The 16,560-nt window shown below is 43.4% G+C and overlaps 1 protein-coding gene and 1 long non-coding RNA gene across 3 annotated transcripts in view; one reads left to right on the top strand and one right to left on the bottom strand.

Annotated features, from left to right (window-relative positions):
• LOC134933333 (uncharacterized) overlaps nt 1-12,199 on the bottom strand; it is a 30,363-nt gene extending 18,164 nt beyond the window's left edge. The window contains exons 1-2 of the long non-coding RNA XR_010179673.1: nt 11,321-12,199; nt 1,928-2,046 (exon numbers count right to left, since the gene is read on the bottom strand). This is a non-coding gene — a long non-coding RNA (uncharacterized LOC134933333). The remainder of the gene's footprint in view (nt 1-1,927; nt 2,047-11,320) is intronic.
• Nucleotides 1-16,560, top strand: part of ABTB3 (ankyrin repeat and BTB domain containing 3) — a 386,831-nt gene that overhangs the window by 178,425 nt on the left and 191,846 nt on the right. Inside the window, exon 2 of one of the 2 annotated variants that reach the window (XM_063928454.1) lies at nt 6,377-6,526. The exons of the other annotated variant lie outside the window; for it this stretch is intronic. Within the exon in view, the coding sequence (XP_063784524.1) occupies nt 6,377-6,526 (150 nt within the window). The remainder of the gene's footprint in view (nt 1-6,376; nt 6,527-16,560) is intronic. 2 annotated transcript variants of the gene reach the window in all.

Raw genomic sequence — 16,560 nt, 5'->3', positions numbered from 1 at the left:
ATGGACAGAATTAGGTATCAATGAGTCAGCCCTCCCAACGTCCAGGGCCATGGTGTGCTCAGAGGAACCAGGCAGTGAGGCTGGTCTTGAGGGTGGGCGTGGTCTAATTGGAGGGGGGGGGGCATTGTTGGACAGGGGTGGCTCATTGCACCCCCCCCCCCTCTCTGAACAGTTATCCTCTGTCTACCACTGACCGCCATATAACATCCGCACATTTACATCGGGCAGTGAGAGAAAGGAGACTGCAGGTGCTTGGCGGAAGCGGTCTTTCTTCCCAGCCCAGCACATGCTGCTGTGTGCTTAGCTGCGGAGATATGTCCTTTTAAGTAGCTGAACCGCCCTGGGCACTCTTGACGCCCCTGATAAACCTCCAGCCTGAGCTTGCACATGCCCAGCACTTCTGAGTGTTCAGATGGGCAGATTAGAGCTTCGGAAGTGTTGACCAGCATTTCAGCACTTGCACCTTCTTCCTCACCTCCAAGTGCAATAATGAGGCTTGATGAATTTTTCACTCCTGATAGGAATGGTTGACTTTTTAGTTCCTCTGGAGGGTAGATCAGCATTGCCGTGCCCTTACCTCTTTACCTCTAGGCAACTGGATAACAGTAGTCTCCACTTTAATTGGCCTTAAATGTTCCATATGGAATTCCCAATATCATTTTTTTTCAACTTTTTTTCACAGCCATAAGGGTATATAGTATTGTAGTTTAATAGGCCCAGTCACACTGCTGCTTGGAAAATGCACCAAATTTCATCAGAGAGAAAAACTATAGTTAAAAAGGTTCAATATACTTAACAACAAAAAAAGAGTCAAAATGTATTTAAAAGAGAACATAAAAGAAAGAGAAAAAGGAGAACAAAAAAGAAAAAGAAGACCAAATAATAGGGAGAAAAGAGAAAAAACAGTAAAAGTATAGAGCAAAACACAGCAAAAACTTGTGAATAGCAAGAGACATTTATAAAATAAATCCATTAAGAAGTTTATTTTTTTTTGTTTTAAGAAAAACCCTTCTCCTTTCAACATTTTTAAATTGCCTAGTCTTGTCAGAGTTGGCATTGAAGAACCATTTTGGTATTCTTGCTCTACTCTTCATCCACTCAACATTGTTATTATATTCGCAATCAGACCCTTACAGTTTTGGCCTCAATGCTATTCATTTTTAAAAATAACTGACGAATGCAGTTTATTTTGTAAAAGTGCTACCAGTAAATGAACATCTTATTTTGTAACCAAAAACTGCTGTTGCTGGTGCCTCGGAGTTTCTGTCAGCATCTTTTAACAGCACGGTAAGTCAGCATGATTATTTTTCTCCTCATTAACTGCAAGAGATGGGTTTCCTCTATGGCTATTGAAAGTACCATTATACAGCAACTGCAATGCATTGAGATTGATTGCTTACATTTTAGTCAGTATCCATATTTCATCAGATCATGCATAAAGGACAGTATCCTTCGTATCCCTCCTCTGGAAAAATTTGAATAATGTATTTATGTTAGCTACCAGGTCTAAGCTCAGGTATGATTTTCATTCTAGAGCTTGGTAAATTTCACAGTTTAGCATGCCCCTGAGGGGTCTATTCATGTAGCAGTGAAAAGTGTGGAGAAGTGAGCCAGTGGAGAAGTTGCCCATGGCAACCAATCAGCTGCTCCGTATAATTTTATAGTATGCAAATTATAAATGTTACGTCAATGCTGATTGGTTGCCATGGGCAAATTCTCCACTGGCTCACTTCTCCACACTTTTCACTGCTTCATGAATAGACCCCCAAATGTGAAAACATCATTACTGTAGGAGGCATAAGAAAACAGATTGTGCTGTGGCAACGTTATACCTCTGCAAAATGGAAAGTTCCGAAATTCGATTAGTAGAAAATTCATCAACACTATGTCCATTTCATCACATCATTCACATAATCACAAAGCATACCTGTCAATCACCAGCCCAGGTTACTCTGGCATTTTGCCACATTTAAGCTACTGGGATGTAGCATTTCTGAATGTGTGGTTTGGGAAGATGTGTGGAAGATCTCCAGTTGGTCCTGGATTCTGAAACAAATAAGTGGCCCAATTTGGCAAAAGTGCTAAAATCTCTGCTGCAAAATCACAGAAAATTCTTCACTTTGCATATCTGGTCCTATTACATTTTGCTGAGTTTCTAGAGGAACGTTCAGTTCAGGAACACATGTAAAGTGGGAAGCAGTCAGGATCCTGGCTGTCGGGAATACTGACACTGGTCTGAATGCTGACACCAGCATCCAGAAAGGGAGCAACATCCCGGCACCGGAATCCCGACAACCAGGATCCTGAACGAGGAAACACCGCAGCGCTGCTGCAGAGGTAAGTCTAGCATAGAGAGGAAGTACTGTGCTGTGGGGTTCCAGTCATATCTACTTGTTTCTCTACAGAGACAAAGAAGACAATTTGCTAAGGGTCCAGTTATGTTTATTTCTCTTTGCATTTAATAATTTATAGGGGGGATGTAATAGGGTGTGAGAATCAGAAAGTGAGAGATTTTGTGAGAGTTCACCTGTTTTTTTAAAGTGGCAATCATTTACATGGCAAAATCAACCTGGTTTTGCAATGTAAATAATTGCCTCTTTAAAAAAACAGGCAAACTCACAAAATCTCTCACTTTCTGGTTCTCACACCCTTTTCTACATTCCCCATATAGTGTCTTTATTTTGGGATTCTTTGTCAAATTAATAAAAGCATTTTCTTGCAATATTACCAGTTTAGCATAGTCACCGAGAAGAGCGGTATTGGAAGGAATGATAAAGGAATCCAGGAGGTAGTATTTGAAATCTCTAAATGCATTATGTCTGCCATCATTCAGTCCTCCGCACTTTTAAAAATAAAATAGGTGGATCTTTTCCAGCTGACAGTGATGACTAGATACTTGTTAGAATTCATTTATAGATTTTGTTATTACGTATGTGGGTCCTCTATTGCTGTGTTCTTAGAAAGTCAGGGACACTATACTTAGATTTTACGTGTTTGTATATTTTATTTTAGTGTACAGAAGCTTTTGCGGTGCTAATTTTTGTTACATTTTGTTTATGTGTTTCATTTGCTGGAGAGGTCAGTGATGCACTATTTATGCAAAGAATGGCAATATATGTTCAACTTTCTACATAAGACCCCTAAAATGCAAACAAATATTCTGATGCTAAAGATGCAAAAATCACAGTATGTGTGCAGGTTAGGTCCCAGTACTATATGCACATATCACTTACATTTATATCCATGTGTATAAACCACACTTGCCTGCTCTCCTGTAACGTCTCCCAGAGGCCAATCAACATCGATCGCTTAAGTGAAGTGGGCGGGCCAGGCGGCTGATGACCTGAATTGCGTTATTATGGCCCTGTCCCAAGCTTCACATTGCTGGTAATCACTGCACGCTATAGCGGTGGCTGGGCCACGTTGATGCAATTGTGCCATTATACCCCCTGCACCGCCCACTTGGCTGCAGCATACCTCCTGCACCGCCCACTTGTCTGGAGCACACCTCCTACACCGCCCATTTGGCTGCAACACACCTCCTGCAATGCCCACTTGGCTGCAGCACACCTCTTGCACCGCCCACTTGGCTGCAGCACACCTCCTGCACCGCCCACTTGGCTGCAGCACACCTCCTGCACCGCCCACTTGGCTGCAGCACACCTCCTGCACCACCCACTTGGCTGCAGCACACCTCCTGCACCGCCCACTTTGCTGCAGCACACCTCCTGCACCACCCACTTGGCTGCAGCACACCTCCTGCACCACCCACTTGGCTGCAGCACACCTCCTGCACCAGGCCCCCATATCCATAATTGTTAAAGCTTCATGTGATTGCTCTCTCTGACATTTCATTTTCATAATAGACCCACTGTATACTGTATGATGTTTTACAGCTACAAAAATAGTTTTTGTTTTTCAGATTTGTAATTTTGTTTTATTTTGCAGTTGGTTCATTTCTTACATTTGAAGTTGTGATTGTATTTGACACTATATCCAATTGATCTGCTGTATTGTACTTGTGTACTACATGCTCAGTAGAGTTCTATTTAAGAATGTAAACATGCTGGGGGAGGGGGGGGGTTCTTCCATTCTGATACTGTTATTCATTCATTGTGCCTCCATGTGACCTGACATATTTCATCCACCAGTACAGTACGCAGCAAGTCCAGCAGCGGTAGTGTTTACACATTGCACCCCGTAGTCTTATATGTAATATTCAGTAGTGCCTTTTAGCTTGTACCTTAGAACCAACCCTATGCATTGCAGTAAAGGCTTTTGTAGTTTAGGGTATTATAAGGACTTTTTAAAGAAGTTTGTTATGACTCCTGATTGGTCTTGCCACTCACATTCTTCTGACCACAACTTGGTTTTCAGTCCTAGCAAAAGCTCTGTGCATACACTATATATACTGTATATTGTATATATAGTGTGTATATGTTTGAGTTTTTGGCCATATATGAAAGCCTTCAATTCCACTAAGCAGAACAAGGGAACCCTGCCCCTGGAATCTTACCTATTCCTCCTGCTTCCTGAATCCAGATCTTGAAGCACTGAGCAGAATGTAGACAAGACGTCTCCAAAATGAAATTCTATTTGCTGGTACTTGCACAGTGGAGACAAAGGTTTTACATACTTGAAAATCATCTAGTCCTTATCAAGTGCAACATTTGATTAGTTTAATTTCATGTTTCAAATAATAACAGATTCTACTTTGTCATAATATTCAACAACAACAAAAAAAGAAATGTGTGAAAAAGTAAGTAGATTCCTCAATTCAGTAGCATGAAGAACCACGTTTTTCAGCAATATCTCTGTAATAATTTCCTTTCTCTAGATTTTTGTCTCCAACATTGTATTTGGGGAATTAGGTTGCACACCTCCTTACAAAACGGTTTCAGTTCATGGTTATTTAAGGCCACCCCTTCATGCACAAATATCTTAGGGTCCTGCCAGAGAATCTCAATGTAGTTGAGTTCTGGACTTTGACTTGGTAGTACCAAAACCTTGATTCTTCTCAAGCATTCAGCCATTCAGTAGTAGATTTTCTGATATATTTTGGATCATAATCCAAATTTGTCTAAGCTGGACTGAAGTATTACAATGAACTACTCCATCCATGTGCTTGATGGTTGCTGTGAGGTTCTTGTGGTGTGATTCTGTTTAGTTTTCACTCCACTCTGTCTAAAAGACATTGATCCCAAGCCTTTGGTTTCATTCAGATGCATCTTTACAAATCTAAGTTGTGATTTTTATTTTGAAGAGTCGGGCCTTTCTCCTGTCCACCCTTTTGTGACAGTCAGACTTCCTCTAATTGTAGAATTGTGAACATTTACTGTCTGTCAAAGGCCTGTAGAGCTCTGGATGTACAGTAGCTTATTAATTCTTGCATTTTCTCAGACCATCATGTGCTCTGATCTTTGGGTGAAATCGTTGGGATGCCCACTCCTGGGAAGCATTCTTCATTTGCAGACATTCTTTTTCTCCATAACGTGATGGACATCAAACTGTTTCCTATGTTATTTCCCTTTCGGGTTGATAAACAGCAACAATTGCTTGTCTGAGACATTAGCCAATGTCTTTTCTCTTTGTCGTGCTGTTGAAGCAAACCTGAATGTCCCAGACGGAACTGTAATGGTTCCAAATTTTATACCAAAGGGGGAGTACCTCCCGATCAACAGAGAATGAATTACACGATTAGCAGCACCTTTCTCAAACGACCTTCTTTATGGATATGTAATTAGTAAGGGCGTACTTACTTTTTCACACACTGCTTCTTGTTTAATTTTGTTAATTAAATAGCAGATCAGTAAATCCTTTTATGGGTTATTCGTCACATGAGATTAGATTGATCAAACTTTAGGACCTGGTGAGGGCTGGATGATGGTTCGTTCCATCATGATCTGTAAAACAGATATGAAAGAGGATGTCCTGTATTTTTCACATGCCTGTAGGTGCTGTCTCCATCCCCTAATGCTGTGGAACACTGCGGCTTAGTTGGGGGTTATTTAATAAATTGATGCTATGTGCAAATATTGTGCAATGAATTTCCACCAATCAGACCTTTGCTTTCATTTGTACTGGGGTACTGAGCTGCTCTTGTGCACTTTAAACCACAATACTAAACCGGTCCCTTGGCATTGACGATGCATCTGCCGTGGGATGTACGTTTGTAATGGCCCCAGAGTTGGAACCGCTCCCGTATTGTTACCCGTAGTCTTTATATTATTTATTATAAGCTACTTCCCCCTTTTTATAGTTAAAGAAATTTACATTATGTTTCTTAGTGGTCAACATCTCTTGATTATAGTTGACCTTTTTTCTTGCAAGGTTAAGAAGTGCAGCAATCTTATTTATTTTGGTTTTGTATTTTCAGGAGTCCTCTGCCTTCCAGACAGTTTGAACCTCCATAGAGAGCAGCAAAGGCCCAATAAACCAGGTGATGTACAGATGTTTAGCCAATCAGAACTGAGGACAATAGAGCAGTCTCTGCTTGCCACACGTGTGGGAAGTATTGCAGAGCTCAGTAAGTACCAGTCTGTAAATATTCTTTCTTCCTCTCCCCTTCCCCCCGTCTTCTCCAGATACATATTCCGTGGGAGACAGCCATGGTAACTATAATATATGCAATTTATCTTAGTCCGGTGTAATTATGGCAATGCAGCAAAGATGAATGAACCTGTCACTGTTACACAAAATTGATTTTCATCTAATCTCAGAGGATAAATTCTACAGATTTATATTTGTTAAACTACCAAAGGTATTGGAGGGGAAAAAAAAACCTAAAAAAAAATCCCCCATAAAAAATCAGTTGGAATGAAATAGGGTAATTATTTTTACTGATAAGCTATTTTTAATCCAGAAATCTGTTTTTAAATGTAACTGGCTTCACTTATTGGGGCGTTTTAATAGTTATATATATATATTTCTTATGTCCAATCAGCATCTGTGTTATCGGCCCTACACATTTAGTGATTACGATGGTCGATATGAATGATATCGTAAAAAAATGAACGATATATCGTTCATATCTTCCAGTGTGCATGCATCAACGCTGAACGATGCACGGTCCTGGAATCGGTCATCGTTAATCTATCTTTGTTTATACATGCAAGTCAATTTGGACGATATAGATGTATGTACTCTCATATCGTCCAAATTGACCATCAATATCGTCCAGTGTGTAGGCAGTATCGACCATCAATAATATCGTTGGTCGATACTGCCTATAGTTTTCATAGTATAGGGAAAACAGTAGTTAAAAGCATAACATGAGTGGACAGATCCTTTTATAAGTACATAAGCAGTAGTTAAGTGATTATAATCAAGGAAGTCTGATTTCTAGTATATAGTAAACTTCGGACACAGTGTGCTGGCAATCAAAGGGACAGGGGGTACATTTCTTTTAGAGGACCCCTTAGAGTTGCCCGTTCCATTAGATGTTGCAATAAATATACATTGGGTTATGAGGCCCATACATCAGCAATCAGTTGGGCATTGCTGAGAGTGACAAACCCAAATAGGTTCAGATGGATAACTGCAGTGGCACAGTACCTTCTCCTGCCAATTGCAAAAGTGCAAAGAATGAAAAGTCAGAAGTAAAGATTGATCATGGCTGCAGTACAAAACATCTGACACCTTGTAAGAACCACCCATCACCCATTCTACTGTAACTGCAACCACATGACATTATTTCATTGATGCATTTTCATGATTATACTGTGAAACTATGTATTTTATAGATGGTTTATGGATTGAACATTTAATTAGGCTGCTGTTGGTTCAATTGCTGGGGATGGGGGGCCTCTCTCTCATGTCATATGTGATTCTTTCACCATTGGGCGGTACATGGGGGCCCTTGTACACAAATGTCAAGTTAAACCCCTGGGTGATGCCCTGTCCCTATGGCTGATTACAGAAGATGATGAGAATGCTGCTCTTATAAATGCTTTAAAATGTACCTGTTATTTATTTCACACAGGGGTAGAAGTATCAAACCTTGGAGAGAGTTAAAGTGCCAACCAGTCAACTCCTAACTGTAATATTTCAGGCTGTATTTGAAAAATTACAGGAACTGGTTGGTACATTGTCTCTCTCCAAGGTTTAATATAATCTCCCTCACACTGGTGGCAGCCATTTTGTGGGCCAAAAGTATGTTTATGTTTGTAAGAAATAATCTTCATTTACAACAGTGATTTGTAAGCACTGTGTCAGGACACGTTTCTGTACAGACCAGCAGCGGCTGCAGCACTGACCAAAGACTGCGGTGGGAGCCGGCCAGCACATGTAAACATGCATATAAAATTGTATGTAATATACAGCATGTGCTGGCTGGCTTACCAGGGGACTAGCGGCCGCAGCAGCATGCACGGGACACAGGCACATAGTGTTCAGCCTATCTTTAATAATCCCGCCCCCAGACTCCTGTGAAACCAGCCAATGGGAGTCTGGGGGTGGGTTTATCGAAGATAGACAGGCTGGGCACTGTGTGCCTGTGTCCTGTGTGTGCTGCTAGTCCCCAGGTAAAGCAGTCAGCATATATATATTGCATACAACTTTACATGCATGATTATATGTGCTTGCCGACTCCCCCCTGCAGTCTTTGGTCAGCGCTGCAGCGATGGTCTAGCAGCCGCTGCGTTGGTGCTGACCCTTCCACATGACCCTTCCATCTGGTACAAAATGCTGTGCTCCTGGGCTTCCCTTTTAATTTACGATTGCCATCACTTGTGTTGAGACATGTTTCTCATCAAGGGAAGCAGTTAGTTTCCCGGCTGTTGGGATCCCGGTGGTCAGGATACCGACGCTGAAACCCCAACAGTCAAGGGAAACTCGACGGTCGGAATCCTGACGAGGCCCGGAATCTCCACACCCGCTGAGGGGGGAATAAATTAGTGTGGAGAGCTAATCTCGCCACCGGGCCAGAAGTGTGGCGAGCGCACGCATTGCACTGGATGTTGGGATCCCGCCTGACGAGATTCTGGCGTCGGTCTTATGACCGTCAGGATCCCATACTGAAACCCTCATCAATGAACTAGTTCAGCACAGGCGACAGAAGCGCAGGAGCAGAGCATTTTGTACCTGATGGAAGGGTCATGCTGGAGAGTCCAGTGTTATGATGCTGGGCTGGATCTGTAACTTGTATTACATGAATGTATATATCACCTGAGATAATACAGTAAATTAGGTGCAGATATGCAGTGGGAATTCTATTTGAATTTGAAACTATTTATTTTGTCAGGTCTGAATATCAAGCAGTGCAAAATGCTGTAATAGAGCACAGTAGATCTTGGATTTTACAGTAACAATCACAGTCTGAACAAATGTAACAGTATGGACCCCATTTAGTAATAATGAGTGATAAGTGTTTTATCACTCTTTACTAATAAAAAAAGGCGCATAAGGAGCTTGCTGGTATCTATTAAGCCTGATACTGCATATTGGGGGTAATTCAGGTGTGGCAGATATAACATGTGCAGAGAGAGTTAGATTTGGGTGGGTTATTATATTGTTTCTGTGCAGGGTAAATACTGGCTGCTCTGTTTTTACACTACAATTTAGATTACAGTTTGACCATACACCACCCAAATCTAACTGTCTCTGCACATGTTATATCTGCCCCCCCCCCCCTGCAGTGCACATGGTTTTGCGAAACTGCTAACAAATTTGCTGCTGCGATCAGGTCTGAATTAGGCCCATTGGGGGTCATTCCAAGTTGATCGCTAGTGAAAAATGTTCGCAGCGCAGCGATTAAGTGAAAAAGCGGCACGTCTGCACATGCGTATGCGGCGCAGTGAGCAACCGCGACGTACTTTAAAAACGGCCGATGTATTTTTACACAAGGTCTAGCGACGCTTTTCAGTCGCAATGGCAGCCGCAGAGTGATTGACAGGAAAGGAGCGTTTCTGGGTGTCAACTGACCATTTTCAGGGAGTGTTCGTAAAAACGCAGGCGTGCCAGCAAAAACGCAGGCCTGGCTGGCCAAACGCAGGGCGTGTTTGTGATGTCAAATCCGGAACTGAATGGTCGGAAGAGATCGCAAGCGCCTTACCTGCTGCAGAAGTGATCCAACCTGCGTCCTAGGACGCAGCATTGGATCACTCGGTCACCGTCGGGGGGGCTTACTGTAAAACTGCACTTTTTTTTTTTGTAGTCGCTCTGCGATCCTTTCGTTTGCACTTCTGCTAAGATAAAATACAGTCCCAGAGGGCGTATGCACAAACTGGCCATCGCGCTTGCGCATGACTCAGAAGCCCATCACTGCCAGCAGGAGAACGGAGGACACCGCTGAAGGGTGAGACATCGCTGGACCTTGCCGGAGAGGTAAGTACCACTGAATGCTCACTGCATTTTTATCAGTATGACAGTAAACTAAATATGGCGCTGGTATTAAACCACATCCTGTAAAATGACAGTTAAGCTGGGTACACACTACATGCCATATTGGATGTTATATAGTTTCGACGCAGATCAGAACAATATAGTGTCCTCTTCGCATATAGGGGGTCATTCCGAGTTGATCGCTCGCTGCTGTTTTACGCAGTGAACAGGTTTCTACTGCGCATGCGTATGCACCGCAATGCGCACGCACGTCGTACGAGTACAAAGCGGATCGTTGCTTGGCGATGGATTTAATGAAGAATCCATTCGCACAGCCGATCGCAAGGAGATTGACAGGAAGAGGGCGTTTATGGGTGTCAACTGACCGTTTTCAGGGAGTGTTTGGAAAAATGCAGGCGTGTCCAAGCGTTTGCAGGGCGGGTGTCTGACGTCAGTTCCGGGACCAAAGAGACTGAAGTGATTGCAAGGGCTGAGTAAGTCCAGAGCTATTCAGAAACTGCTAAAAACTTTTTCGTCCCGCTCGGCTGCACACGCATTCGCACACTTGCAAAGCGAAAATACCTTCCCCCGTGGGCGGCGACTATGCGTTTGCATGGCTGCTAAAAGTAGCTAGCGAGCGATCAACTCGGAATGACCCCCATTGTGTACCCACGATTGCACGTTCACTGTCATTGTCGGTCTTCCCATCTGATGTTCTGCACATCAGACTGACCAACCCTGCGGACTACGGCATGCAGCTAATTGTGGGATGTACAGATATAGATCGTACCAACGTACGATATATCATGCAGTGTGTATGGTGGCATAATATATTATGATCAGTACATTGTGTCGCCATCACAGTGACACACCATCATTTAGGAGGTAATTCAGACCTGGTCGCACGCAAGCTATTTTTTGCATTACTGCGACCAGGTAATCGCCGCCTACAGGGGGAGGGGGTAAGGGCTTTGCAGTTTCTGCACAGCCCAGGACTTACTCAGATGCTGCGACGATCCGGGCTGGCTGTGACGTCAGGAACCCTCCTCCGGAACAGCTGGGCACGCCTGCGTTTCTTCGGACACTTCTAGAAAATGGTAAGTTGCCGCCCTGGAACGCCTTCTGCCTGTCAATCTTCTTGCGATCGCTTACTTCGTTGCTGCCCGGCGACCCCTGTCACTGGCATCGACGCTCCTGCGCATTGCAAACCGTGCGCATGCACAGTACAGACCCAGTCGCACGGCTGCAAAAAAATGCAGCGTGCGATCGGGTCTGAATGACCCCCATAGTGTGTACCAAGCTTTAGGAGCTGATGGGTTTGCACTTTTTCTCTCTCCACTTTATCACTCCAAGCTTTAATAAATCTGTTCCATTGTATTTGCACGGACAGTCTCAATCAGTACTGTTGAAAGAACAGCATGTGAATCAGCAGACCAGCACAATGGATTACCCAGTGGAAAATTGGAAAAATAGAGCCCCTCTGTTGCCTACAATAATGGGAACTTGCTGATGGGTCTCCCTTGAAAACCGTCTTGTAATCACATGCAGACACCCTTCTCTTTTCCCAAATCAGGTGATTTATCATCTGCTATGTACAGCTTTCCTTCTCATCAAGCCTCATCCACGCACGACATTTCCTCCCTTGTCTCACTACCCTACCTTGACCTCTGAACATGCAGACTCTGTGACAAATCCTTGTTACGATTTCTTAGCAACCAAATAAAAAAAGCAGAACACATGATTTCCACAGGGATCACAATGAACAGTATTCATTTTACGGTTACATGTTTGCTACTCAGACACCCTTGTGGGGATTTGTCGCCTTTAAACCTAATTCTGCTGTGGTTTTAGACATATCTAGTGCAGTACCAGTTTTGGCCAGCAGATGCTCCTATTGAGGTTGTGGTGTATACTATGGGTGGTATTCATGTGACCGCTGGTCAGCTGACCGACAGTCACATGACTTCCTCCACCAGCCCGACGGGTTGTCAAAAATTCTAGGGCAGGATACATACTGTAATATACTTACAGCTGCATTTTACTGAGCTTGGAGGCTAGTATTACCTATAAAAACTGCTATTATTCACAAGTGGAGCATAAAGCATTGTTGTAAAAAAAAAACTTGACTGAGAAGAATAGAACCTGTGGCGAGCACAAGAGGCTTTCTAGTGCTTGTCCCGCTGCCAGCATACTGGTGGCTGGGATGCCGCTGTGGTATACTGACGGCTCGCATCCTGGCCACCGGTCATTCATACTGAATTCATAGAACTAAGCACCTTCCAGATATCCCATTGTACCTTTAGCCCCCTCAATGCACAAATCTCTTCCTATGACCTCGCTTTGGCAGCACAGATCACCCCCTCTTTTGCAACACATTCTTACCACTTTTTCGGCACAGAGACCACCTGTCTATTTTGCAGCACAGAGACCACCCGTCCCTTTGCAGCACGGAGACCACCCGTCCCTTTGCAGCACAGAGACCACACGTCCCTTTGCAGCATAGAGACCACCCGTCCCTTTGCAGCACAGAGACCGCAGCACAGAGACCACCCGTCCCTTTGCAGCACAGAGACCACCCGTCCCTTTGCAGCAGAGACCACCCATCCCTTTGCAGCACAGAGACCACCTATCCCTTTGCAGCACAGAGACCACCTGTCCCGTTGCAGCACAGAGACCACCCGTCCCTTTGCAGCACAGAGACCACCCATCCCTTTGCAGCACAGAGACCACCCGTCCCGTTGCAGCACAGAGACCACCCGTCCCTTTGCAGCACAGAGACCACCCGTCCCTTTGCAGCACAGAGACCACCCGTCCCGTTGCAGCACAGAGACCTCCCATCCCTTTGCAGCACAGAGGATCCTGTGAGGAGCACCCGTATCAAAATCTGTTAGTTCCCACTTCAATATCTAGAGGCTCTTGGGGAGATTTATCAAACTTTCTAATAGAGGTGTTGACCCTAACAACCAATCAGATTTTAGTTATCATTTTATAAAATGTACTACAGTAGATAAATATCTGCCTGTCTCTGGGGAAATAGGAGTACACCGGTTTGGAGAACTGCCTGCTTTTAAAATGTTATGCATACAGTAGCTGTTATATAGGGCAGCATAAGAAAGTCAGTTACACCATGGTATATCAGTACCATACTGTAGCGTGTTTTTGACTGTGGATTATTATACCAGCGATTCAGACATGTATAATTTTGTATGTGCTGAAGCCTAATAGGCATATAGGCAGTACCCACTTTCAGCAAGTTATAATATAATTGAAATAGTTCCACTGTGCAAAGTTTTACAGAGCAGTTATGGAAAATGGTATCCGGACTATAGATCTACACTGCACTAAAAAGGTCTACAGTCAATAGGTCTACCACTAATGGTAGACATGCATTAGGTCAACAGGGTCAAAAGGTTAACATGACAATGGTCGACACACATGGTAGACACAAGTTTATATATATATATATATATATATATATATTTATTTCAACCTTTATATACTTTACCATCCACGTGGACTACGATTGGGAATAGCAGCCTGTGTCGAGCGCAGCGGTAGCGGAGCAAGGGTGCGCAGTACAGTAATGGGCTTGTTTGTGGCAGAAAAGTGACAAAACACCTCAAAAACTGGAAAAAAACTGTCTACCTTTTCTTGTGTCGACCATGTTCATGTCGACCTTTTGACCCTGTCGACTTTTCCTATTGTCTACATTTTCTATGTCGACATCTTGACCGTGTCTACCTTTTGACCCTGTCGACCTAATACATGTCTACCATTAGTGTAGATCTGATAATCCACACCCATGGAAAATACATCTGAATCTAAGGATCGCCTAGTGTAGGCCTATACATTTGTTACAGTTATACATGGGAACTTCAGAATCCATAGTATGTTCCGAGTATTACAATGAAACTACACACAATGTAACTGTGTTTTTTAATTATTTCCCTCAGTTGATAATAAAAGGATTTGCAAATTATGGTTATTAAAGTATGTGCTGTCTTCTTCTGGAAGAAGAGTAATCACATACGGCCCCAATCTACTTGTGCGGTGGTAATATCAGCAACAGTATCAAGATATCAATTCAGTTTGAAACTATAGTGGTCCCTACTCACTACCGTATCATTCCAGAACTTTGGAAAGCCAAGTGCTAGAGTGAATCGCTGTTCATGTTTAATACCCCAACATCAGGAGAATGATGCGGCATAGGTGATGCAGTAGGGAGCTTCCTGCCGCAAGGCCGTTGAAGACTTGCAGGCACCTGTTAAACTAGAAAAATAAAGGCGTTAAGTAGGGAAATAAATATAGTAAACATCTGTAAATAGTGGGGTTCCCCAAGTAAAAAAGTTCCCTTCCCAATTATGATAATGAAGCCAAGTACACACTATACAATTATTGGCCCGACTGGTCAATAATTGGGACAGTGGCCTGATTAACCGTATAGATTAGAGCGATCGTTTCGGCGATAAATAAGAAAAATGTTGCCCACAAACATGATCAATCGATTTTCCAATCTGCAAAATATCTCAGCCACGATCTCCACATCCGCAATGAGAAAACACATAAGATCCATCAAGAAAACTGCCTTGTGCTATGCATCAACCGCACTGTGATATTATATGACGCATGTAGCAGTATGTTAAAGAGGTATGAGGCCTGAATGCAAACATGGATTTACAGAGATGTCTTTATCTGTTACCATGCAAACTGGGAGCAGTGTCAGCAATCACTGCTGGATCCCAGAGCTGCAGATACAGTAGCTTATACAAATGGCATTACAGTAGTGTCCAGCGATCTCCTGGAAATGGAAGTGTCCGTGCTGATCATACTGCATGTGACATATTCAGAGGCAGCTGCCATCCCAACACGTTCCCTGGAAATTATATTCAGATATAGCCAAGTGTGTAGGGGATCCAGTCTGAAGATCAACACTGTCTAGGTCGACATTGTTTAGGTCGACCACTATAGGTCGACAGTCACTAGGTCGACAGGGTTTCTAGGTCGACAGGTCAAAAGGGCGACATGAGTTTTCCAATTTTTTCCCCTTTTTTTGAACTTTTTCATACTTAACGATCCACTAGGACTACGATTGGAACGGTAATCTGTGCTGAGCGAAGTGGTAGCGGAGCGAGGCACCTTGCTTGAAGCATGGCGAGCAAATCGAGCCATGCAAGGGGACACAGTGCACTAATTCGGCTTCCCGGTCACTGTGCGCAAAAAAACGACACAATCCCCCCCCCCCCCCCCATAAAACTCATGTCGACATTTTGACCCGTCGACCTAGCACATGTCGACCTAGAAACCCTGTCGACCTTCCAACCCTGTCGACCTAGTGACTGTCGACCTATAGTGTTCGACCTAAACATTGTCGACCTAGACACTGTCGATTTGATGATCCACACCCGTGTGTAGGTGCAGGGGGTGTGGTATTGAAAGTCGACAGTAACTAGGTCGACAATGTCTAGGTCGACCACTATTGGTCGACAGTAACTAGGTCGACAGGGTGTCTAGGTCATACTCTTGAATAGAGATCTTATCCTAAGCGCTTGATAACGGTCCCAGCTGTGCTTTCCAAAAGAAACTGATCAGCTAATCAGTAAAATCATATGCTCCACACAAAAAAAAACTTAAAGAATTTTCACAGCGCCGTTACAATCAGCTCCACTTTGTGATACCCTGAGACTTTCCTATACAACAAATAGGAATATATTCTGTTATCTCATGTCAGGTACTTTCTATTTTATGTGCAACTTCCAGATACGGTATATTGCAAAATACACACTGTCCTCCAAAAGGAAATCCAATGAGGAAAAGGTTAAAATATTTTCAGACCAAACACTTAATGTTCTGAAACCACAAATGCAATCCAAAGCACTCCGGATCCAAAGGAAAACAGTTTATTTAAAATCCACTAATTAAAAACATTTGAAACAACTTTCCGGTATGCAGGCAGTGATAAGCAGTTACAATTCGGTTGCAAACTTTCTAGATCTCACCGGACCGCCAGGACACCAGCTTTTTTCTACCGTGCAGATCTTTCCCCTTTATCTGGTTTTAGCTGCCAGAAGTTTCTCGCAATCACGGGGTAACCTCACGTCCTGCTGGGCTCCGTCCTGACGTTTGCTGTATTACCGCTATGCTCAGCTGTGTCACTGCGGCTTCTGCTCCCAGCTTCTCCCCTCATAAAATAGTGACCGAAATCATTCATTAACCGCCGACGCGTTTCTACCCTCCAAGCGG

The sequence above is a fragment of the Pseudophryne corroboree genome, chromosome 6 (assembly GCF_028390025.1).
Source record: "Pseudophryne corroboree isolate aPseCor3 chromosome 6, aPseCor3.hap2, whole genome shotgun sequence".
NCBI lineage: Eukaryota > Metazoa > Chordata > Amphibia > Anura > Myobatrachidae > Pseudophryne > Pseudophryne corroboree.
This window is presented reverse-complemented; position numbering and strand designations above follow the sequence as displayed.